Source organism: Rhea pennata, chromosome 12 (assembly GCF_028389875.1).
Source record: "Rhea pennata isolate bPtePen1 chromosome 12, bPtePen1.pri, whole genome shotgun sequence".
Lineage (NCBI taxonomy): Eukaryota > Metazoa > Chordata > Aves > Rheiformes > Rheidae > Rhea > Rhea pennata.
The window spans coordinates 23,581,424-23,607,271 of NC_084674.1; the positions used below are offsets into that span (position 1 = coordinate 23,581,424).

The following is a 25,848-nucleotide window of genomic DNA, read 5'->3' on the forward strand; positions in this document are numbered from 1 at the left end:
GCTCTGGGTCCAGAGGGTTCTCCTGAAATAAAACCCCGCAGCAGTCTGCCTGCCGCAGTACATCACGCTCACCTTCGCCGTTTGGCCCCGCACACTGCCCATGGCCTGGGCCAGCTGCGGCTAGGAGCTGACGTGAGTGTGTCCTGCCCACTAAGGTGAGGGATGCTCAGGCAGCTGCCCACTGACTGCTGCAGACAGCGCTGCCCCATGCCGATGCTCGGCCTCCCTCGGGAGCCGCGGGAACCCAAGGACAAGAGCCAGAGAAGCCGGGGCAGGCAGGGCCCAGGCTGTGGCATGGCCAGCTCTGGGCTGGCAGATGAGGGCAAGCCTAGCCAAGGAGGTCTGAGAAGGACATGTGGCCAAATGCTGGGAGCTGCCGGCGAGGCGAAGCAGCTGCCACAAAGCTGGCATCTAACGACACATTTTGGGAAAACATCGTTATCGTGGAGAGTAGCACAGAGCGTGGAGAGCACATCCTAAACGACAGGCCTCAGGCAGAGGCGGCCGGCAGTGCCTGAAGTGGCAGGGAACTTGCTGCAGGACGGTGGCATTGCTGGCAGAGCCACCAAGTGACCCCTGAGTGCAGCTGGGACAGATCTGCTACGGCAGCAAAGGAAAAACCTGTCCCAGCCCCACGAGTCCCAGGGACCTCATCACCAGAGAGGAAAAGATGATGGGAATTTTCTGAAACAAAACACGCTTTTAAAACATGCTATTTCAGAGAAGAGATGGTGAAACATCACTGACAAATTTTCAGTTTTATTAAAAAAAAAATTCTAGCAGCAAAACCTTTAACAATTCAAAAAACAAAAAACAAACAAAAAAAAAACCCCCAAACAACCCCCCCCAAACCCCAAGAGAACATGACACAGAGAGAAAGAGACAGAGCTGGAGAGAGACAGGCTTAGGGTATTCCCCATCATTCACTCAAGTTCCTTATAGCGGGCGAACATGACCCTCCTGACCGCGTCGCGGTACGTTTCATTGGACTGCCTCTTGCCGGGCTTCCCTTGGGCTCCAAAGCCAGGTCCCTTCTTCCGATTTTCTGCCTGAAAGCAGACGCAGCTGGTATTAGTGATTTCTCCTCCTTGCCTGCTGCCCACAAAGCAAAGGCTTCCCCTTGGCAGCTCCAGGATGGATTCAGCTGACTACTCCCTCGCGGAAGGGGTGAGGGTAGCACGCTCCGTTCCCCCAAAAGCTGCTCGGGAGAAACTACCGGAGCTTTGCAAGCAACAAAGCCACAAGCAGCAAATGCCAGGAGAGAACTGAACCACGGGGACTGGCTCGGGGGAGCAATGTCAGCGCACAGCGGCGCAGGAGCAGGCAGCCAAAACATGCCAAAGCAGCCGACGAGCGGCGGCCACGTGTGCGTGAGGACTGGAGAGAGAAGGAAAGCGTCAGCAAGAGCGCCAGGCTCCTGGGGAGCTGCTCTGCAGTTAGCTTGCGTTTGCCCAAGCTCAGCTGTTTTCTCCCTAATGGAGAACTCCTAATGGAGTTCTCATGGGCTCTCGTGGCTCATTCTGAATTCTGGTTGTTTTTTAAACGACTGGCTTGTGCAGCCAGTGTCTAAATTATTCAGCTATACCTGTCCAGAGTGAGCCCAGGAGAGCAGGTCCAAGGCTGAAAGTTTTATTTCCTTTTAAGCATGACATAGCTGGATACAAGAGATGTGACCAATTAGGCAGAGAGATCAAAGTTACCTAGGGCTGAACTGGACGCATGGCTTTGCCCAGCACGGCTTGGGAAGCGGGCAGAAAGCACCCCTCTAGGGCTCTTCTGGGAGGTCTTTATAGGAATTGTGCCAGGGTTGTGTCTTGCGATCAGCTCCCCCATCCAGGGCAGGGAGCCTGATTATAGGTCAGACCTCCCAGAGCGCCTCGCTGGCGCTGGCTGCTTGACAAAGCCCATGTTACGGCTGCAGAAAACTCAGTGAGGACTGAACAGCAGCTGGGGCCAGTTCTTGCTATCTGAACTGAAGAGGGAATCTTGCATTTTTTGGTGTGTGGGCTCAAACAAACATGTCGCAAAGCCTCAAATATTTGCCTTCAATGATATACTTGATTGCAAACTTAATGTTGCAATACGAGCAGTGCTGGCACATTGCCCCGTCCTTTGGAGAAGTGCTAACAGCACAGCGTGAAGCAGTCGGGCAACTAACCCACCAGAGCGAGCGATCACAGCCACCAGGGGCTGGTGCTGCCCACGTGCCCCTGGCCTCCAGGGCAAGGGGCAGAGCAGTTCCCTCCAGGCCTGGACATCCTGGGCTGCTCACTCAATGCATTTCTGCAGAACGATGGCCTAAGCAGCCATTAGTGCCTCGCACACCTCGCTGCCCCTCTACAGCGCTGCGGTAACTGTCTGCATGGTACACAGTGAAGGAGATCAGGAACTAATCCACTGGAAAAGATCCTGTCTTACTTGCCTGACCAACCATAGCACCACGCAGCTGCCCAGATGCTTTCCCTGCCACTGCTGAAGTGGCGCTCAGACCTGAGCTCAAACTGTGCCTTCAGCGCTGCCTGTGCGGGCTGCAGAGCGAGGCAAATGGAGCTGGAAACAACCCACAAAAAACCAACCCTTTCTTTTGCCCTTGATCAGCTCCTCATAACCATCACACAACTACTGCTGCAGTGTGCCCGGGTGGCAGGCACAAACAGCGGTGAACGTGAACAACCTGGTAGTGGAGTCACCAACACGGGCAGAAGATTTCTAGTTATTTCAAACTGCAGGTTGCAGTCTTAAGATTGATCAAAAACACTGTCAACAGATAAACTGTCCCAGGTAAATTCCCTCTAGTAAATTAAGGCTCATGTGAGCATCAGAGAGGGCAGAACTGGCAGGTGCATAAAAGGCCACTGCCCCAAAAGGCAGGATCTGCTCAACCCTGCCTGTCCCTGAAGCTCTTTGGTGATAAGGGATCGCTCCTCATCCGATGAGGATGTACCCTGGTCCCCTTCTCAAAGTCCAGTGTCCAGAACTGCAGCTGGGGTCTCACAAACACCAAGCAGAGCACAAAAACAACAGCAGGTGCCCTGTGGGCTTCGGCTACGCTCATGTCTCCCGGGAGGTGGTTCACCTTTTCTCCCCAGCCAGACATTGCTGCAGAGCATCGAGCTAGCGACCTGTTCAAACACCTGCCCTTCTCCTGCCCAGTGCTGGTAATATTGTACAGGTATTAATCAGATGCTTACACCCTCCCTACTCACCATCACCGTTTCCAGCCCTCCCGATCCATTCACAAGCTAACCCTTCCTTACTGACATGCCTGCAGCCCCTCCTAGATTTAACCAGTGCACTCAGACCAGACTTAGTCCATCAAGTGGGTGCTGATTCTTGCAGATTGACTCTTGCTCCGGTTGAGAATTCTCTCCAGCTGCCTGGGGAGACATCACCAGTTGACAGATGGTGATTTGTTTTGAAGAAAAGAGAAGATTTACCTCCATTGGTGATGTTGTGCCCTGCTGGTTGTGGCCCAGCCCCTTCTTCCACCCTGGGGACTGCAACATTCGGTTTCCTTTGTTGTTACTATCAATCCTCGGGTCATAGTCACTGCAAAAGAGACAGTATCAATTATGCAGCTTTGTGGTGCTTCAGACACGTCAGGGATTTTTAACACTACTAATGGCATCTCCATTGACATCCCAACCTCTCCTGAGAGGTACCCAGATTGCTTAAGAAGCATGCTGCCAACAAATTCACCACAGTGCACTCTGCATGCAGGGCTCAGACACCTCTGACGACATAACTCCTTGCCCAACCTAAGTGGAGAAAAAAAAACAGGGCACAGGAAATGAGCTCAGGCTCCAAAATATTTATGGTATGAGAAGACCAGGAACATTTTGTGCAAATGCTTTGTATTTCTTAATCTGAGTTTTAGCAACAGCAAGGAAGTGAAGTCCAATCTCTGCTGTTCTGTTAGATCTTTTGTTTCTTCCAGTGCTGCAAGAGCTGTGGTCACTGAGCAAAACTGATGCAGTGTTGACCACGGCATACTTTTTCCCTCCTGGTCATTATTAATCCAAGACCCTTTACCAGAACCCAGTTTTGAAAACAGTCCAGCATAACAATAGCTTCTCACACTCAGCAAAGTGCACTACAGCACTTCCTGGTAACACTGCATGCAAACTGCTTCAGGTTATCCACAGCTCTTCCACAGAAAGAGAGGGAAGACAAGATACAGATTTCTGAATGGCGAGACATGAAGGAAAGGTTTCCTTCCTGAGGTAGTTGATCAGAAGCAAACAGGCACATAACCAGTTTTGCCTTCAGCAGCAGCTCAGCCCGCTGGAACACGTGCGCTCACAGCAGGCGGGCCTTTCGAGAGAGCTCTGCACAGCACGTGCTTTCCTCCTCCTCCCGCTCTGACTGAGATGGAAATGGCTCCTAGTGTTTTCTGAGTCAGTGGAACAGACAAAACACAGCTCTGCTCTTTCTCCTGATGGCTTCATGCCTAGGCAGGAGGACAGCAAATGCCTTAAGGATGAGGTGGCTGCAAACAGACCACACTCTGCTTCCTGCACCTAGCCAGACACCCTCACAACTCCCACCCCATCCACCCAGCACCTGACAGCTTGTCTCTCCTCTCCACCCCTAGCCTTCTCAGGGATGTCCTACTTCACGACAGGCTCGCACTTTGGGGACCTCTATGTGCAAGAGTCACAGCCTGCCAGGCTGCTATCCTTGCAGATCTTCCCCACCAGCTAGTTCCTGGCCTTGGCATATCAGCTGCTCACATGCCATCCTGCCATCAGCAGCCTCAGAAAGATCTAACCAACAGCAGTCATTACCTCTCTGAGTCTCGATCATATCTGAATCGTTTCCTCTCCGGTGAATCCATCTGCTGGTATTTCTCTCTCCGGTCGTTTCCCTTGTCTTTGTATCTTCCCTTCACATCAGAAGGAACAAAGTCAGTACAGAAGCTATGAAGAATTCAACACTCCACAGGAGACTGCTCCGCAGCAAGGTCTCATCTCAGTCACTAATCCTCAGGTGAACAGAAATGTGCCCTGGAGACCCACAAACCCTGCATGTTTGCAGAACCCACAGTCCATTTATCCTGAGGGCATCTGTCAGGCTGACCTGGACCTGTGGTTGAAGCCTTCCAGCTATAGAGCTAGGAGCAGCTCTACTAGCTTCTGAACAAGGGGCAGCTACAACTCTCCCCACTCCTGGCTGGGCAGCAGCAGCCCACACCCTGCATCAGTCTTGGATGGAAATCTGGGACCCACTTAGAATGCCCAACATTGCTTTGCTGGGCAACAGAACCACACTCAGACCCTTTTGGGAGAACCTGCTCTTAGAAGTCACAGCATTATCTACAGGTCCAAATGCAGGGTGTGGCCTGCAGCTCAACGTAAAACCCTTTGGGGGACATTTGATGCCCCGGCTGCAACCTGATATCTCTCGGAACAATTGTACGTGTGGTTGGTCTGTCTGGGACCAATGCTCCCCTAGCGCAGGGCCACAAGCAGGAGTCTGCCCAGCACCACAAAACCTACCTCACGCTCTCTTTTCTCCAAATATGCCAGTTCCTGCTCAGACCGTTTGATCTTCATATGTATCTCCAGGTTTTGCTGGAAGGAAGAAAGCAGAAGCCAGTGTCATCAGATAAGAGCTGTTAGGGTCATTTGTTGTGCCCACAAGGAGCACAGATAAAAACAGTATCCTGCACTATGCCAGATGCAAAGGCTTCTCATGCAGCCCCAAATGCCTGCTGCTCCACAGTGGCCAGGAACCTTTTTTCTCCCACAGCAGAGCAGGCTACCCAGCAGGAAGAGCTCAAAGGTAGCACAGAATGTAGGGAGGCAAATGCTAAGTACGTTCTCACTACTATCTCTCACTACTATCACATTTGAGCCTGCAAACACCTCACTCTCCTCAAGCCTGAGCCATCTCAGTACCGCTCGAAAAGTCACAGCCTGATGTTACAAGCGTATTTCCACAGAGTACCATTGGCAATCACATGGCAGCAGCAAGCAGCTCAGGCGATGCCTAGGGAACCTGCTCGTAGCCCCACGCAAGATGGGCTGGATCCCTGCTCCTTAGCTTAGGTCCCCTTCCCACAGCTCCAGCATGCTCAGGTGGGGCTACTGCTCACCTGCATGGTATGATATGCTCCACTGTGTCACAGAGCTTCCTGCAAGCCTACAGACTATGAAGCTGTTAACATACATTCCTCTTGAGCGTGTCTACCAGGGTGGTGTTACTTGTGCCCACTGGTCAGAAGTCTGCTCCAATTTAGTTAGTAACAGTGCTGGTTATAAGCCTGTGATGGGAGGCTTTGAACACAGCTTTGATAGGAACTTCGCTTGCTCGTGTCCAGCTCTGCACCCTTCCCACCCAGCTGCTTCCTTTCTCCCCGCAGAGCACAAAGCTGCACACACACAGCCCCTGAGCCACCAGCTCCCCGTACCTTGTGTAGGTTGGAGAGCTGCTGGTGCTTGATGAGCACTTCCTTGTTGGGAAACTGCCTCCTGCACAGCAAGCAGGCCAGCTTGTTCCAGTCGGTCAGCTTGTCGTCACTGGCCTTGGCCTTCCTTGGCTGTTCCTCGCGCTGTGCTGATGGGTGGGGAGGTGGCATCCACTGCGCCTGTGACTGTTCCTCTTCTTCCTCCTCCTCTTCATTGTCACTATCTCCTCCATACTCTCCCAAAAGTCCTATCAGAGGGTTCACTGCCTTCGGCTGAGGGAGAGGCAGAACAGCATGACAATTTACAGCATCAAGCCTACTCTGCCCTGTTTGACTCTGCTTCCCCAACCTATCTCCCCACCTCTTCTGTCTCTGTTCCAGCCCAAGAGCTAGAGAGCAGCATCCCAGCAGCATGGGCAGGGATGGAAAGAAACTGGCTGATGGGCATTCAAACATTACAGGGTAGAAGCTCTTCTGTTCTCAACACAGGCCACGCTTAGGTGTGTAGAGGATTGGGAAAACCTGGCACCAAAGTACAAGGTGCTGACAAAAGAAGCAGCTATTTAGCACAGAGTGGCTGTCAGTCACTTCTTCCAGCAATAAGGGTCGGTGAGGTGTGGCCTTGCTCGGTCCAGAGGCAGGCTGGCAGAGCATTCTGCGCAACAGTTGCTCAAATGAGGAGACCTTGCTCAGATGCTAGTCTCAAATTTTCCCTGTGTTAGAACTCCATAAAAAAGCTCAGCATTATAAAGCAAACCATCTCTGCTGTTCTCTCTCCAGTGCTCCCTTCTCTGGCAGGAGAAGCTGGCATGTCTGCCACCCAAGTCACAGCCAGGCTTTGGAGAGTCCCCCTAGTCATCTACCCAGGCTAAATCAAGGGAAAAAAACAGTTCCAGGGAGTGTCTTACCGGGGCTGCACTCTCATCCTTTTTCACAGAGGGAGGTAATGGCTTTTTAAAGACATCTTCTGCAGAGAATTTCTCCTCTCCAGACTCATTCTGAAACAGTCAAAATAGGGTGTTAAGATTGCCACAGACTGTTCCTAGTCCGTGCACAGAGTTATGCGCCCATTTAACCGGCTTCCAAGCAGAAAGGAGGTGGTGTTTTTGGTGAGAGAATTTTCCATTCTGGGGTGGCCGAGTCTCTCTCCCTTGGGGTGACGCCCTTGTTTTCAGAGAGGGCTGAAGCAGATCTCAGTGCGGTCCCAGCCTGCTTCACTCCCGTCTTGTGCTGGGAGCCCCAGCTGTGCCACAGACCAGTGGGGGAGCTGGGGCAGGGATAGGTCACATTTATAGACTTCCACTTGCACAAAGGACACGGAAAGCACCCAGACACAGACTGCATTCCAGGCTACCCCCATAGCCTGTCACGTGTTGGAGCAGAGAAACCTGCTGCTGCTGCAAGAGTCACAATCCTGTTTCCCATTGAGGGATGGGCCACAGGACAAGTACTAAAGGCAAGGAGGAGAAAGGATAACAACAGGGCCACTGTCAACACAGCTCTGTGGGGTTTTCAAGGTGTTCATTCTTCTGAATACAGAGACTATAATGACCCAGAACCACAACAGGACAAGCCTGTGATACTCACTTGTATGTTGAGTAGCACAAATAAACGCTGTGGTAAAGTTTCATATCTACCTGCTGTGCAGAGTACTACGCTGGTAATGCTCTAGTTTAACTATTCATGCTTGAGCAGGGCAAAACAAATGCTATGCACCACCTTACCAGGCTTGCACTCTCATCCTTCTTCACAGACGGAGGTAATGGCTTTTTGAAGACATCTTCTGCAAAGAACCTCTCCTCTCCAGGCTCGTTCTGGATAAAAAAAAACCAAAAAGACCCCCAAACCACCAATAGGCATTAGGCCATCAGCAGCACAGGGGTCAGAGTACATGCAGCACCAGGGAAGCCACTTCTGAGCAGCCATGGAAACCAGGCAGGCAGAAACGCGAGGCGGGGGGAAAATTATCCACATTATATCTCAGTTCACCTTCGCAGTCCAGCCACACTGCCTGCCTCACCTTCCAGTTTGTGATGTCTGGTGGGAGCAGAAACTGTGGTTCGGGCAGGGCTGAATCTCTGTTATTATCTGACCTGGTATGTTCAAACATCTCTGCTATTTTTGCTGGCTCTGTTACAACAGCTGGGTGTTTTAAGCAGTGTGAGTGTGTCTCCGGTTACAAGTATGTTTCTGAATCCTCTACCGCAAGGAAAGGGATGAGAAGCCCTGACTTCATGTCACAAGAGAGAAAAATTTCAGGATCTTGCTCCCATCTGACCGGAGAACAAACCGTGTTCCTGGCCTGCTGGTGATTACATGTATTCCATCACTTTCTCTCACTGTTCCTTCCTTTTTGAATCCTCTGTAAACTTCCCTGCCTCTTTTTTTCCTAATCTTATTTCTTACCTCAGCCTCCTGGCCTCAGATCTCTAACCATGGTGACTGTAGAAGGGATTTACCTTCGCAGAAGTGTTTTTCCCTTTCTCCTTTCTGTCCCTGTTGTCCCTGCTGTGTGGCTCCTTTCTTTCATTCGTCCTTTCTTGGCTCCCATGCCGCCGCCTTCTGCTCTCTGTAGGTGATGAGCAAGCTTCTCGGTCTATTGTGACTTCTCTCTGAAAGCAGCATTTGGAACAGACTTAGCCAAAACCCTGCCAACCTTCTCAATATATGACTGAGTCCTTATTAGGCTGGAGAGACCAGCACAGTAAGAAGGGACTGTACAGCAGAGCCTCAGACAGCAGAGAGCCAAGGCTTTAAGACTTTGCTGAGGCAGAAGACTGTCTACTCTAGCCAGGTCAGCGGAGCAGTGCCCTGCTCTCCCAATCTCAGCAGCAGCATGGACGGTCTCATGGAAACAAAATGACAGTCCCAGGGAACCTTTGCAGGTGGCTCCTTTTTGGTATCCCTGTAACTATCATTGTCTGGGCTGGGGGAGCAAAGAAACTCTAGATGAAAACAGAGTTCTGCTGCCCATCTTTTAGCAGACACAGTGTTAAGTCTCATATCTCCAATAAAATCTAGCGAGGATGCTCTGCCTGCAAGTCTGTTTAACAAAGAGGAGTCTAAAAGCCCTCCAAAGGTAGGGCTGCATGGGCCAAGGTAAATGGTTCAAGACACATCTAATTGGTTCCTAGCCTTGCCTCCCATCAAGTGGGATCCCTTCTATACAGTCAGAGGAAGAGCCACCTCTATGCTGTCCCATCCCAGCTCTTCTCAGACTCTAGCTGCAAAAGCTATTCTCAGAAAGGTACTTTGAAGAAACGTGCTATGTGCAAAGCTTCCTTCCTGTGCACTTACCTGAGTCCTGGGGTCATAGTACGTCCCAGCTATGGGATCATAGTAATTCCCAGTTTCAGGATCATAAATGTATGTGGACACATCTGATGGAGCTGAATGGAGAGGTAAGAGTTAACATCAGCATTTCTCAAAGAGAGAACTTGCCTCTTACAAAGACAAAAGCATCAGCAAATACTGCACTGGTGAAAGATCAGGAGAGGGACAGAACAAATTCTCTCTCCTGGCAAGGGAGGCATGAGTATCTTCACACCACTCTACCTACATCTTTCATCCTTTAGCTAGTAAGAAGGGAGATGGGTTCTCACAATCCTTCTGTTTTAGAACTCTGGAAGAACTTCCCCATCAGAATACACTAACAGTGTTTGTGCTGAGATCACCAGATGACAACACCTGACTGGACAAAGATATGCTGAAATGCAGTAATTTCCCAAAGAATGGGGGGATGAGTTTCAGCTCTGCTTCCACCTACCCTCGTGACAAGGAAGATCTGTGCTCTTACAAACAAGATCTCCTTGCTTAAGCAATGACTCTCCCCTGCTCCCCTCTGCCCCGTAAGTGCACAAAAGCCCCTGACAAGAAAGGAGAGCCAACTGCTTCTACGGGAACAGCTGAAATCCAGGGCTATGCCTACGGTAGACCCCCCATAATATGAGGAATGTTTCTCATTTCCAAGCTCTTATTAAACTCTGTTCAGCAGCACTGCATATACACTCGTAAAATAATCAGCAGAGTTTTTCAGCTACAGGCACTGCTGCATAGAGTGTATTTTCTTCCATCTCATCTGGTAATTGCCAGGCTGATTTTGTCCCATCAGTTTGACACAACAAGGAAAGCAAGTAGCAATTTTCCTTTATCTGCTTGTAGCTTTTGCACAGTAAGAGGAGAAACACATTACTGAATAGGAAAATATGACTAAACAAAATTGGCAAAGGAACTCAGAAGTGGGTGTAGCAAGTAAACCTACTTTTAGCCTTTAAAAATATTTTCTGGATGATTTCTACATGTCAGTGCCCTTTTAAGGAAGAAAAGGCTCCATGGTAGGAGTGAGGCAGGACTTAGCTTACACTGTGCTCTGGTGCGTCTCTGTGATTCGCCGCCCCTCCTGTCCCTCATGCCCCTTCTGCCCTGGAATAAGTGAACAACACAAACAGATCAGAGACTTTGACAAACATCAGATTGTTTCTCTTTCCTCCCACAGGCTCACAGTTCAGGAAAACAATCATTTAACTACTCTAAATAGAGATCAAGCAGACATGGCTTTTCATCTAACAGAATGACCAGCAGTGATGCAAGGCACAAGACCAGCTTCACAGAAGCTTTACATCAGGTGCTCAGGGTAATCCAGATCAAAATCTCCAGCTCATCCTGTACAGAAAGAGCCCTGCAGCCCAGTAGCACTAGCAGTATGGAAGTGTAAGTCACTCTGTAAGGGTGCAGCGTACAATAATCCAGCCCAGCAGCATCTGCACTCTGCATTGCACTTCTGTGCACATTATAATCCCAGCATTATTGGCACAGTGGCAGTGAAAAGCACACTTCAAGGTTAGGTGAACATTCCACCTTCAGCATGTTAACATTTCAGCAGTCCAAAGGCAGAAGCGAAACAAAGTCAGGCCTATTCCCCCTGGTGCTCCCTCCCCTCTCTGCTAGCTGCTGGGAAGCTGTGCAGACCTACCGGGCCGTAGTAGGAATTGTCACCATGCTCCCCATAGTCATTCCTGTGGAGATAAAGGCTGTAGATTAATGCCTGTCTGACCTCACATTAACCTCAGTGTATTCAAAACGATCAGCTGGACCACAAAGACAGGAAGAGCATCTTCTATGGTCACGTGTTGGATTGTGCACACCCCAGGACACAGAAAGGCTGTGTAGATCACTGTTGCCATAAAAATCATGCCAACTGAATCAGCAAAGGCAATTCTCTCCAACTGCTTTCTAAAAAGCCAAACCCATTAACCTCCTGAGAATGGGATTTGATGGCTGGATAACAAGAGGAGGCCACCTGATAAAATGATTCATCCCATACTGCTCAGTCACTGAAGTTTCTGCTCTGATTCCTTCAAATTCACCTCTCCAAACTATTTTTAAGTTTGCAGAAACTTCTGTTGTAGAAGCTTCTATGCTAATCCATGTGCCAACCTTTAGGCATTCAGGCTGACAATGCAATTCCAGTCTTACAACAAGGGGCAGCTCTACTGCCTTATTTGTCCGCACCTTCTCCTCCCTGTAGCAAGATTCACTTCCACGGTACGTCCATCAATGCAGATTGGGGGATCCAGATTCTGCAATATCTTTAGCAACCTCAGTGCCTCCTGTGAAAGAAGAGAATTTCGCATTCATGACAAGGAAACATCAGACAGATGGGATTTGGGAAATGGCTTAAGGGAGGCATTTATGCCTAAGAGCAGCACCTGGATGACTATGCTAAAACATGAACTACAATGTGTTTGTCTAAGCATTAGAGGAAGGTATTTAGGATGTCACAAAAAGGATATACGCATTGGCAGGTTCTCTGCTTGTCCTGTGCCCATCTTCTTGACAGTTAAGAACCACGTTCTCCTAGGGCCTTGACCATGCAGCACAGTGGTTGCTGCTGCCCCAAAGACTTTTGGTCAATACTCTCTGGATCAATGTTAAACACAGATATGGAGTCTGTGTATCACCCTGACCAAGGAGAAAAATGTGAACCTTCCAGTGTGGCACTGCCTGTTAGTTAAGATTTGCCCCTTTATCAAAGAGAGAGCTTTAAATTTGAGGACCCTGCAAACAAAGAAAAAAAATCTATGCAAAAGATGCTTAAGTTTGAGGAGGTCTACAATAAGACGTACCAAGGCAAGAAACTCATTCAGCATCACAGCTGTAATGACGGACTTAATCTTTGGCTCCTGACACGAGAGCGCAAAGAGATACTCCCTACGCCTAGCCAGGCAAGCAGGAGAGCCACAGCTTCAGGACAGCTAGCTCACAAAAACAGCTATTTCCTACATTCCTAAGATTCCTCTTCTTCTACTGGCTATAGCTGCCAAGAGAGGACAAGTGTGAAGGCAGAAAGCTACTTACAGCATGTGACTCCAGCTCTATGAAGCCATAGGTCTGCCCCATCCGGCCAGCCTTGTTCTTCATGATGCGCACACTGGATGTGGAAAGATGCACATATGGGGCCAGGAGCCCCACAATCACTTCCGGGGGGGTGAATCGAGTAATACGCTTCAGTATAATTGCTGAGAAGCAGAAAGAGAAAGGTGGTGGGGAGACTAAAAGTATTAAACAAAGATCAATTCCAACATGGGTTTATTGTGACAGCAGAGGTAAAACTAAAACCACGCGCGCCAACAGCACGACGTCTTGCAGCAAAATGCTGCACAAACCTTACTCCCTGGGTGCAGGGTCTAATCTGCCTGTCTCCTTTCAGTGCGGTGCTGCCTCCCCACTTCTGGCACCAAACGTAAACACCGTCGCTGCTGAATTACGTAGAAGGAGCCCCTGTGCAAGGGCCAAGGCTGCGTCATCCACAGACCCCAGTGGCAGCAAAGCACAGCTCTCCTCCCAGCATCCTACAGCGGCAATGAATGCCGGGAGCTAGGATATGCCACAGCGCAGGGCAGTGTCAAGGGAGCCTGCATCACAGCACTGCCGCCTACGAAAACCTCTCGACAAAGGGAGCAGCGATAGTTCAAGGGCTGAGTGATGGGAAGCAAAGGTTTCTATCTCCACTCCACTCTGCAGCTGCTCAGACTTCACTGGAGAGCCAAGGGCTCTCTGGGACACTTCACACCCCAACAGAGGCCTGCAGTGCAGCAAGATCATGTGGGACCCACCCCTTCTCCCTTCTCCCTCTGGGATAAAGTGACCCCACTTGAGTAAGACTTGCTAACCACACACAAGAGCTCTGCTCTGGTCCAGGATGGTTCCCCTGCAAAGGGGAAGGGGGAGTGATATGGCTGAGTGTCTGCACCGACATGGACTGAAAGAGAAAGAGTAGGCTGGGGAGCAGGCCCTGAGCGGCTGGCCCCTTTGGAGTCTGAAAGCCAGCACTTCTTTTCTCTCCTGTCTGCAAGGTGTTCAGACTACCCTCTCCAATTGCTGACCTTCCCTTTCCAGAAAACAGAGCAGAAAGGACGCCCCTCCTCCAAGGAGTTCAGCCCAGGGCAACCTCTGCCCAAAGAGATCCTTGCTTCTGTGCTAAGCTAACTGTACCATCCAGGAGACAGCTTGCCCTGATTTCGTTTTCCTAAAGACAACCTGCCAACACCTTTGCAACTGGAGGGCCTGTCATCACCCAATGCCATGGATTTTTACCATATGGAAACAACATCCAGAAGTTTCAGTGAAATGCTACCCTTTCTGCTGATGGCCTCATGCAACACAATCATCAGGAGCCCAAATTTGGCCCCTCTGCCACTCACTTCTGCTTCCTCCACTGTCCTGTGGTGTGGTTTCCTCTGCTTCTCTCTGGGAAGGCAGTTCCTGGTGCCGGTCTGTGTCCCTTCTTTTCTCTTGTGAGGGTCGCCGCTCTCTCCCTTCATCTCTCTTCCTTGGCTCCTGTTCTTGAGGCTGGCACTCCTGCTGTGGAGCAGGAGCTGATGGCTGGAGAGACTGCTTTGGAGATCCTGGTTGTCCTGATAACTCTTGCTCAGGTTTTTCAAGTTTTGTCTCTGCTATTAGAGAAGAGATAGGGACTGGCTCCATATTCAGTGTTTCAGCAAATGTCTTCTTCCACTGTCTTCTGGCCACTGGAGCAAATGGCCTTAAAAAGGACTATTTAACCTATTATGCCTTTTGCATACCCCACATCTTAAGACCTGATCGACAGAAAGTGTGGAAAGGCAGATACACAGCTCATCCTTCCACAGCCTTGTTTCACGTTGAGGTCCTTTACCTGACCTCTCCTGTCAGAGCCAAGAGGCTTTTCTGCGTCCTTTAGGTATTGGTTTTTGCCTGACCAAACATGAATCAAAGATGAATTTAGATTTTGCCCATCCAGGTCCACGACAACCCACTTTGCAGAGATATTGTTACTATGCCTGATGTATTTTTAAACACTCATAGCTGAGCAGTATCACAGACTAGTATTTGTCACATTATCTCTAGGTTAAAAGAAAACTAGGTACAGATAGCTATGATTACTAAGTGAAATGTGGCATATTTCAGTCACTGATTTTACCAGGTACCTACTCACCACAGACGACGCAGACACTACATGGAAACCCTCCCTCGCTACAAGCTAGCTATGCAATATAGAGAAAAATCAAAGCCCTTTAAGGTTTTGTACTTGCGGGCCTCTGAAATATCTGGCCTCACTTCAAGAAAGATCCTTGCCTAAGTTTCTAAAGCTGTTAGAAAGGGAAGCCTAAGCTGTGGGGCTGCAAAAGTCAGATGTCACCAGCCTTTAACTGCTGAGAGCCTTGAGATCTCTTCCCACTAAGAGGAAGAAATGAGAGCTCAAGACTTGGTATAGTGAAACTGCACCATTTAAATTCCCTCACAGAGCAACTTCCAGCTCTTACTCTGTTTGGGCAGTGGGAAGCAAGAGACACAGTAGAATGTGCATTCATTTAGCAGATAAATGTTGAGACAGCTGCACACAGACCTGCTTGGTTGTCAGTACAGCTCATGTCAGATAGTCCTGTACTAATTTGTCTCAAGCTTGGAGCCTGCAGACTTTTGGCTATGCTCCATGAGTAGCAGCTCATGTAAAATTTGCATATGAAACCAGTCTGCATGTGCAGCTGTGAGAACTGCTCATGCAAATTACATGTTTTCATCAATACTCATAAAACCATGGTCCTTAAACAACTTCAATCCCAAAGAACATAAGCACAACCCCAGAGTTAGAGAGAGCAGTTCTCTTACTGAATTCTTGCTCAGTTGGTGTATCTTCTCCCTCAGAACCACCTCTGGACTCTGGGCCTGCTCTGCTGCCTGTAAGAGAGGCATATTAAATCCATTTCAAGACCATCAGTCACACAGCAGGCAAAAACTCATGCAGATCTGCGGTAATGACAGCACACACCTAGAGACTTCACTTATTTTACCTAACAAGGGACAGACATACAGGGGTTATCTTATCACAAGCATTCTCACAATTAAAAAAAACAAAACCAAAAAAAACAAAACAAGCAAAACCCCACCCAGGTCAGTAAGGGGAATGTAACACAATCAGTCTTCACAGCATCTTAAAGGCTCTGTTTAATTTGCTCCTCAGCAGTTTTGATTACAATCTGCAGTGGTGTTGACCAAGCAAGGCAGTTATATGAACTCTGCCTCCCTAATGCTGCTGGAGGAGCCATAGTGAAAGGAAAGCACAATATCCACAGGAACAGTGCTTCAGTAAATGGAGCTCTGCACCAGCAGGTATTTTAACGACCTTCTGTCTAGGGCATGTGGCAATAAAATATCAGAAATCAGCTTGAAAAAAAGCAGCAGAGTCCAAGCTTATACAGCACCTGCTTTATCCGCTCATCCAAAAGAAAGTAGTTCCTGAAGAGAGTGTGTTTTGGCACTAGCTCCACCCCAGCCTAAAAGAGCAGAGGTGCTGCTGGGGTTGGGAGAAGCTCCTGCACGAGGCCCAACACTGTTGCACGCAACAGCCTTCCAGTCACCAAAGTGAGTTTAGCAGTTCAAGTCCGGAATTCACCTCTTATCTGGGGAGCCTCAAATCAGTAACATTAAAAACATGCAGCTGCCAAGAGAGATGGGTTGGAGGGAAGACATCTCACTCATGGCCAACAGACCCAGCTCACAGTCCTGGAGGAGACACAACCTCTAACACCATGTGTGAGGAATGATGCCAAAACAACAGGAAGGAAAGGTAAGGTATCTCTCCACCAAGACTCACAAGAGCAGAGAGAGCCTGGCAGCAGCACATCCACATGCAACAACTTTACAACAGACAGGGAAAAGGGTCTACATGAAGCAAGATTAATAACGCCCCTATATAGCTGCTCAACTAATCCACCACAAGCACAGAGAAACCAGAAGACAGAAACTTACTTGTTAGGGCAAATGAAGCTTTTAATGCATAAAATGCAAGGGGGGCCAGATATACTCACCATCTCTTGGGAGCTTGCAATAGGAGCAGGAAGATCTGTAGCCCACAGTACACACCTTACACTGCAATGGAAGATGGACAGCATGAGGCAGTCGCATTTTGAAGGTGGTGGGAGCAACATACTCCAGAGGGTCAAACACTGCAATGCTTTTGAATAGCAAGTTATAGCCATGGAAAAGTTACGGAGACAGTCTGAGATAGGGGACAGGCAATGTCAGCAGGAAGGAAGCAAAACCTAGGCTGAAATGCAAGGAAAAAGCTCACATGGCTCACAGCTGGGACTGGCTTGGGAACAGAAGGATTTTCACACAGCTTCTGAGCACAGATTTGTTCACACCACTGAGGCATTTCACTAGTAACCCAGACAGAACCTTTCCCCTCCCACAGGATGCTGGCTAAAAAAGCTCCACGTTGGACATCATACTGCCAACTACCATATTGCTTTGTAGAATCCTGTTACTTTTGTTTTTTCATGTCTCAGCTGACTCCTGAAGTAGTGACACAGTCGTTTGAGCTATAAGGCACTTCTACATGCTGATGCAATTCTCTGCACAGGGACAGTCAACAAACATGCACCTGCCAACTGAGAGGTGAAGCTGAATGGGCTGGAAAAGTCATCCCAGAAATACCATGAAAAGAGTCAAGCGCTGCACCATCACCGTTCTCTCTGAATATGGCATCCCTAACTCCCTGCTCAAGCTCTTCATAAATGCATTGATTCATATTAGTTTTTCTTCTGAGGCCCTGCAAAAGCTCTGAGGCATAAAATAGCTCTTTAAGGTCATGCTTGTGCCCAGAAACTGTAGGGATATATATTCCAGATACTTCTTGTTGCACTGAGAGCTACTGTGAAACCGCTGCATGGTTCTGTCTCTACCGGATCCCTGGAGCACTGCAAGCACAGACAAGGACAGTAGCAGTCCCTAACAGTGGCTTTGCTGGTGATTGGAGTGTGTCCTGTTAGTCTCAACGAGGGTCTTGGTACACTAATGTGATCCAGCGGACAAGGCAGGAATATAAGAGCCCCTTCCCACCCTGCTGCAACCACTTGGCTTGCAGTCAGTGGAAATGGGGGTAACAACCCCAGCTCTTCACTCTAGCACTTCAGCACCAAGCTACTGCAGGTGAAATCATCTGTTCTGGAAGACTCATAGGAAGAGCATGGGAGAGCACTCGTGACCGACTGTGCCACTTGAGCAATCGTGCCTCTCTAGAAAGGGGCAAGTCCCAGCCTATATTAACTGCTGCCTGGATGCCGCACTTATTGCATTTATATCTAGATCACAAGCTCCTGTGTGATGACAGAGGGGAGATTTGCACTATTACAGCGGTAAAAGCCCTAGTTATCTGGGCAGCAGAAACACTCACGGTTACACAGGCAAACTACAGCAAAACTAGCTCATTTTTGGTTGGCAGGATCAGTACCTCATTTTGGCTTTTAAGGAGAATGGATCCACATACACATCCCCAGTCTCACATGTTAAAAGGGAGCTGCTGCATAGGAAGGAAATTGCTCTGTGTACAGGCACTTGCTACTTGTAACAAAGAAACAGGCACTCATAGGCAGTAACGAAGAAAGCTAAGGGAAACACAGAAGCTTAGAAGATGCAAGAGCTTCAGGACAGGTTTTACCCTTAAGGCTCTTCAGCCACTAAGAAAAATGTCTAATGCTCTTCTCTGCTACTACTGCCCAAAAAGCCAGCAGAGGAAACAGAACACAGCTTTCTTTGACCATGTACTTACACGTTTGCAGCGCCAAAACTCTGGGCATGGAGTGTACTCAAGGGTCACTTCTTTGCCGCCAATCGAAAGGGTTCCCTGTTGAGACAACGAGATAAATGACGCATGTGCCCAGCACAATGAGACGACTCAAAGGCAAAGAAAAGGGTTAAAACTCTGATTTCTAAAGGCCTTGTTTCACAAGTGAAACAGAGAAGGGGAAGAAGTCACCTGGCTCAGTTGGCTGGAGCTTTGTCATGGAAGTGTCAGGGAAAATGCCTGTGCCCTGCTCTAGCACTGAGCTACAAAGCTGCATATTCGCTCCAAAGCAACTGGGCAAAAGAGGCTTTGCCACTTCCCAGGAAGAGCATGGATGGAGTAACCTAAGCACAAGATGGACACTGCTTTAACTTGCTTTTGTCCACATGCTGGAAACGGGCAGCTTGACAGCCTCCTTCACACTAGCTACCATCAGACTGGGATCAAGGCAGCTACTTGAGGAGGAATACAAGGGAAAATACCATCAAAATGAGAGAAATGTGGTACTTGGGTTAGTCTTCATGTTATTCATGAGACCCTGACTTTCCTGCAAGAAAATATGCCAGCACACAGCAAGGTCACTGGCTGTGAAAGGGGTGAGCCATGAAGTTCCCAGTGGTGCTCATCAGATGCAGACATGGCCTGTGCCCAGGCACACAGGACACAGGCCGAGCAGCAAACACACAGAGCAGACGTGGCTCCTGATGGAGCTCAGCTCTCAAACACCTGACACGTAGCATGTTTGACGCTGAACCTGCTCCAAGCCAGGGAAGGCACTCGGCACAGCCAATGTTTGCCTGCACGCAGGTGCTACAGGGAGTCTGAGAGGAAATTTCAGATGCTGATGTTTTAGTTTTGAAAAAGGGCCACAGCCCCTAAAGAGAGAAGCTCTCTAACAACGCTATGATTCAGTTCCAGTATGTGCCAGTGCACAGACAGGAGCACTTCTATACTCCTCTCCAGTTGGCACATGGAAGGGGGATGTGCCCAGCACATCCCATGCACAGCCAATACATCTCTCCACAAACAAGTCTTTGCTCACAGTCAGCCATACCCATCTCATGGCAGCTGGCCTGGACGCAGCTCCATGAGAGGCTCCCTACTGATTCCCAGGAGCTGATTATTCTCAGTCATGTAGGATCTTTCAAGGCTGGGGATCATCTCAAGCTTCTCTGTACATTATACCTGCTGCTCTTGTATGAGCTACTATTGGGGAGAAAAAATAAAAGACCAGCCAAGCCATGTTGTCTGCCTTTACCACAAGCATCACAAGACAATAATGAGACTTAGACCCACTTCTCCCAGGTTCCAAGGGAGCAGTCACTCTTCTGGCCCATTTCTCAATGGTGCAGAGCGGTGTCAGGGAGTTGCAAATAGCTTCCTCAGTACTCTGACCCAGGAATCTAGTCACTCAAGGGTCCACAGAGCAAACCACGAATGTAAGAAAACAAGTTCCCAGAGTTAATATTCAAAACTTATGATAGAGCCATGCATTTATTGTTGTGGTGAATGTGACCGAGATGCTACGAAACAAGGAAGGAAGGAGGGAAGAGTTTACAGGAAGGCATCACTCAGCAATGGCACAACAATAATCCTTTAGCCCCTATGAAAAAACACAGCAGAGAAAGTTGCAGACCACAGAAAGAGGTGCCCACCTGGCACTGCCCACTCCCTAGAGCAGGGTTTCATCACCTCCCCTCCTCTGTAGCCTGATTTTTATGGACCAAGGCCATACTGTTCCCCCTAGGCCTATATACATTTAACACATAAAAGGTTTCCTTTCTGCTATCCAGCTGTTTAAACCCTGCTTTCCAGCCTGGATTTGCCTTTCCCTTCTACAAAGCTGAGCTACTGCTAGACCTGGCTGAGAGCTGCCCAGAGCACAGTTGTGTCTGCAACCCCAGACACAAGCAACCTACTCAGGAGCTACTCACAGCATAAAGTATTGGGTTTTTTTTAACACGTCTAGGCAAAGGTTTGTACCTGGGGCTTTAAGGCACACGAGCAAACGCTAAGTGAGAAAGACAGGGAAGTGGGAATCAAGGCTCTCCCACCGGGATTGTGTCAGCCCCTTCAAGATGGACGTGCTCCCTCTCCCAGGCAGGGCACCCGTCACATCACACACTCAAAGACAGGCAGCGGCAGGAGAGAGATGGCTAGAAATGCCAGCGCCAGCCGCAGAAGATTGACCACGCACAGGCAGGGAGAGAAGGCAGGGTGCACATCCTTGCAAGCAGAGCTGCGCCTGCTCTCTGCGAGCCTGGGCAAGTCCTTGGAAACCTCAGCCAGCCATCGGCAAGAGAGCCAGAGTCCATCTGACGAGCTTCGGGAACAAGCACAAGACATTTGAGGACCCTTCTGCTGTTAGGACAAGTGCATCACATAGCTTCGTTCTTCCACCAGCTGTTGAGGACAACTTGCCAAAAAGCTCTTATTTTTCTCTTTACAGAAGTTTATTTTTTTTAAGTGTATGTGGTGCTGGTCCCTGCTGTAAATTCAGTTCTCAGAGACTGCAAAAGGTGTCACTTGCATAATTACTAATTTCCTTAACACCCTGCTGATTGCCTGCTCATTTTTTCAAGCTCTGATTTCCTGTTAATAAAGTCATTTTCAAGGTTGCAATCATCATTTAATCACACCAAAATGTGTCTTTCATTTAGGACATGCATTGTCACGATCCAGCATCTCAAATGACTTTAAATCCCTCATTCCCCCATTTTGTTACGAGATTCTAGCCCGGATATTTTCAAAACCTTTATTTCCTCTAAACCTTGTCACTGCTTATTCTTATTTAGTCATATCTTGTTCCTTTTCCCCACAAAATGTTTTGGATTAAACTCATTAACTTTCTGTTCACCAGTTCCAACTGAGCAGATCTTTGTGAAGCTACAAAGAGTATCAGAATGTTTCAAGAACAGCGCTGGCAAAAATAAATAAATAAAGCAAGCCAAGGATATGCCACATCACGATGTTACCCAGATAGCAATGAGCTCTTCTCTATTCACTTGTTTTATCACGGACCTCTAAGCAACTCACCTGTGTTGTACTTGTTAATTCTTCTTCTGTAGGATTTTCAACATGCTGTACTTATGAGCAACTCAGCCTTTTCTTTTTAAATCACTTTGCTAAAGAAATATCTCTCTAGTCCTCCCAGTAAGGAGCTTCTCCTTCAAAATTAACAGTAAGCATGCAGTTGACTCAGTAGGGAAGGGTTTAAAAGGCACTACAGCTCTGCAGTACTAGAACACAGAGCTCCTCAGCGATGGAAACGCCAAGCTTTTGAAGGGTACCAGCAGCTTTTGCTTTTGGCTCTGAATTTTCAGATTAATCAAAACAGAGCATCAACACTTTTACTGCTGGAAATCAATGTTTTATGTTATTGTTAGTTGTCTTTCAAATACAATTATACATCTTTTATCACTTAGAGGTATGCTGAAGATACAATACTGGCTTTCACTCTAGGCGATATAATGGAAAATAAAAGTCATTTCAACCAAAGTTCCTAAAAAAAATGTGTATCACTTGGAATAAAAACTGCCAATAACCTACTATGTAAATATTACTGACAGTAGTTGCCAATCAACTGAGCAATCCCATCACAGGGCTGTTCAAGAGCCATGCCATGAAACTGCAAAGCCTGTTTGGGGAAAGCACATGCAACAATGTCTTGGTGCCCCTCAGTGAACAGGGATCCATTAGTGAGAGAGATCCCTCGAAACACAAGAGCCAGTTGGAAATGAAAAGAAGTTACTTCAACAGAGGGAAAAGAAAAAGGGAACATGCCTTAGCCATGATCACCGCAGATGATGAAATTTGGAGACAGCTTATCATCTGGTCATGCAGCTTCAGAAACGGGACATCAGTTTTACTACAGCAGCTTCTTCGTCATTAAAGGCAGTTAGATAAAAGCATTAAATGAGTATCAGTATTATCTAAATGGTAAAGATAATCCTAACTGTAAGACAAAAACAGACCATAGTCCTAGCAAATGTAATGACCACTCAGGAGACTTGATTCTAAATCATCTCTCATTTAACCTTTTTGCAGTCATATGACTATAGCAATGAAAAAAGCTTGCCTCCTGCTCCGGATAGAGCATAGCTAACTCAAATGAGCAGGGGAAATGGTGTGTGTTACTAAGTGCTGCAAATAAATGAGCAAAGATCACTGACTTGGAAGGCTTTGGATACCTTCTTCCCACACTGGAAGAGACCATGACTCCTACAGACGCAATGAGGCTACTGACAGGACCATGAGGTAGACTTTACAGCAGATCAGGCACGACTAATAGTCTTAGCAATTACCCCTTCAACTGCTCATCTCCCAGCTAGCATTTATGTTTGCCATGCTGATATTTTTTCATGCTTGTCAACCTCGTAACAACGATAGTTGGGGTCTGAGAAACAAGAGAACTCACCAACGTAGAGTCTCCACGCTCTCAAAGACTGAGGTTACAGAAAGATACAAATCACCTATGTCAAAGTCTTCCCAAACTCTTTCTCTGAAGAAATTACAGAGCTTCCAAGTGCGGCCTGAAGAACTTGGAAATGTCGAGAGCTTTTGGATTACAGCACAGTCCCTCAAATCAAACCTGTCTTGCTTTAACCAAATTTGTCCACTTAAAATTTTTTTAAAATCTCACTTTGGAGCCTGTTAACCATGAGCTGACTTCTATCCAAGTATTCTTGGATAGAATACTCCATGGGTCATGCTGCAACAGCTACCAAAGGGGCTGTCAAACCACATGGAAATGCAGATGCAGCAAACACTGCTACTGTGGTTGGCTGTGGAAGAAGGCAGATGAGCTCCAGTTCGTCCACTAGGATGGTAACTGCCCGTTACAGTCCCTCATCCCAAGAAGGGCCACAAGTACCTAACTCAATGCACAGACAACTCTCATTCCCAGCTTCATGGACCACATGCCAGGAGCTGTATTGGTCATTCCTAGGAACCAAATCCAAATTTCAGCTGTGGAGCTCCCAGATTGATGAGTGAATAAGCCCAAGTTTTCCTCCCTGGCTATAAGCAATGAGCAGCAATCACGAGAATGCAGGAAGCAATATCCCCACATTCCTCTAAGAAGATGCGTGCAGCACAAGTGAGCTGTATTCAGACCTCAAGTTGTTGGCTCACACGCAAAACTGAACACCGTTCTGGTGATTATTCCTTTATACTGTTCACACACTTGAATTAAACGGAAAATATCTGTTCCACAAACTGAAAGGCTCTAGCATCCATCTTGCTAAGTAATGACCAAGGTAGAGGACTGACACATTTCCAGTGTTAAAAATGAACTGAAAATATCATTTGCAAACAGAAAATTGCATACAAAGATTACAAAAGAACACATACAGGCAGCACAGCAAAGCAACCAAATTAAAATACCAGAATTAACCTCACTTATATGATGTTAATTCAGCCTTCTGATGTGTATTTATTATAATTAGGATGGTTTGCCACTAATCATTATAAAACAATCATTTTTAAAATGATTAAAATTGATTAACAGCTTCTTTTCTGTCGCCTTGGGGAGCCTAGATAGTATCCTTAGAGGCAGAGGAGAAGGAAAGCTGGCTGAGAGTGTGGAGGGAGCCTATAGTCACAGCAGCACTTCCTAGAACAGCAAGCTCCTACCAGCCTCAGGATATTTTCCAATCCTGGCCTGGGACAGGGAGACAAGTGGCTGGATCAGGCTGACAGCTGAAGTTGCGCTATCTATTTACAGTTGCACATCAGACCGCTTTCAGATTTTTCTCCTCCTCGGTTAGGAGTATGGATTACAAAAACAAATTTAACAACCACAACCACAGCACAATCTAAATTACATAGTCTCACCCCGTTTTATTGGTCTGGTTGCTGTCTCAGTACAAAAGATGTAGGGAATCTGGCAAGACTGCTGGAAGCTGGCAAGAGCAGCACAGTGCTCTCTCCCTTAAGGTATTCAACTGTACACAAAAACAATCAGACAGGATCAAACAGCAAAGGCCCCTCTACCCTGCACATCTCCAGCTGCTAGTGAAACTCATGAGGCAATAGCTTCTGCAGATAGGGTTAGAGGCCAGCAGCAAGACACCAGGCAAGGTAAGAGACCAGCTGGATGGCTTTCAAAAAAGAGAACATTTCAGCCACAGAAACTGGCTTTTCACCCTGGTTTTTCCATATGCTGAAGTTTTTATCTCCAGGCTTCTTGGCAGCTGCTGTACAAGAGACCCAACTCTACAGAGCAACAGGCAATGCATCCGCTCACCTTTGACAAAAAGCAGCTGAGAACAGCTGTGAACTCACAAACCACAATCCATCTGTAACTGAACATTTAGAAAAACAGAGCATGACAGGGAGAGCTGAAGAAATAAATGAGAACAATCCAGCCTGATGATATTACAATTGATCTGGTGTTTCCTCCAGGAACAGTATCTATAAGCAAATTCCTACAGGACAGAAAAAGGAGCAGGGATGCAGTGGTACTTTCCTCAAAGGCTCTCAGCCTCCCTCTCCTGCTCCCTAACCATTTGCCGCTCAGCAACTTCTTTTTATTGGCCTGACCTATTGGTGTCCAATACTCTACTGCAGAGCAGTTGACAGCTAAGACTGATGATTCAAGATATGCTGAGGAAGAGGATGGTCTGCAAAGTCGTGAATCTCTGGGGAACGGTTACATCGCCAAGTGGATGCAAGCGACCTCGCTATGTATTATTACAGGTCTCAGGGTCTATCAAGACCAGCGCTGGAATGAATCTTGCATAGACACTGCATTAGTGGTCACCTAGAAAGGTGGACGTTTGCCTCCTGTGTGTCAAATATGCTACGGAGCTGACAAGCACACAGCATTACTTCAAAGCATTCAGCAGCGAAGCATTAGTTTCAAAAGTGATCCAAAAACCAATCAGCACAGGCTGCTCAGAGCAAAAAAGGTCTTTAAAGTCAGACAAGGCCTGAGACTAAGACCCCAATGATGTCTTAGCAATGCTAAGTTAACAGGTCTCAGCTTCAGGCACAGCACTGATGGGCACATCAAACAAAATTGGCACTAACACAGAGCTGAGGCATTAGGAGAAGAGTGCTAAGATGTAGGAGCTAAATATAGCAAATCAAGATGCTATGTAAGGATTATATTATCCCAGACAGGATCAAGCCCCTTTCACACAAAACTTATTACCCACTTACATTGGGACCATCTCTATGACACACAACTTTCCACTTCTACTTGCTCCCAGATGGCCTTCCTTGGGCCTCCCTTTCTTCCTGGTTTTCCAGGTCATTTGTCCTTTAACGGAAGTCACCAGTCTCCTCCAGCATCCTTTAAGTATGTTCCTATTTCCACAGGCATCATATC

At 47.8% G+C, this 25,848-nt stretch overlaps 1 protein-coding gene across 4 annotated transcripts in view; it reads right to left on the minus strand.

Annotated features, from left to right (window-relative positions):
* Positions 1-743: 743 nt before the first annotated feature.
* RBM6 (RNA binding motif protein 6) overlaps positions 744-25,848 on the minus strand; it is a 62,229-nt gene continuing 37,124 nt past the window's right edge. For 3 of the 4 annotated variants that reach the window (XM_062585572.1, XM_062585573.1, XM_062585570.1), the window contains 17 exons: positions 18,501-18,575; positions 16,759-16,819; positions 15,560-15,628; positions 14,113-14,364; positions 12,767-12,927; positions 11,921-12,018; positions 11,382-11,424; positions 10,771-10,831; positions 9,707-9,798; positions 8,869-9,021; positions 8,134-8,223; positions 7,318-7,407; positions 6,413-6,682; positions 5,499-5,573; positions 4,788-4,885; positions 3,438-3,549; positions 744-1,049 (listed from right to left, as the gene is read on the minus strand). In XM_062585572.1, coding sequence (XP_062441556.1) covers positions 924-1,049; positions 3,438-3,549; positions 4,788-4,885; positions 5,499-5,573; positions 6,413-6,682; positions 7,318-7,407; positions 8,134-8,223; positions 8,869-9,021; positions 9,707-9,798; positions 10,771-10,831; positions 11,382-11,424; positions 11,921-12,018; positions 12,767-12,927; positions 14,113-14,364; positions 15,560-15,628; positions 16,759-16,819; positions 18,501-18,575 — 1,926 coding nt within the window. In that variant the 3' untranslated portion in view covers positions 744-923. The remainder of the gene's footprint in view (positions 1,050-3,437; positions 3,550-4,787; positions 4,886-5,498; positions 5,574-6,412; positions 6,683-7,317; positions 7,408-8,133; positions 8,224-8,868; positions 9,022-9,706; positions 9,799-10,770; positions 10,832-11,381; positions 11,425-11,920; positions 12,019-12,766; positions 12,928-14,112; positions 14,365-15,559; positions 15,629-16,758; positions 16,820-18,500; positions 18,576-25,848) is intronic. The other variant, XM_062585574.1, reaches the window with a different exon arrangement.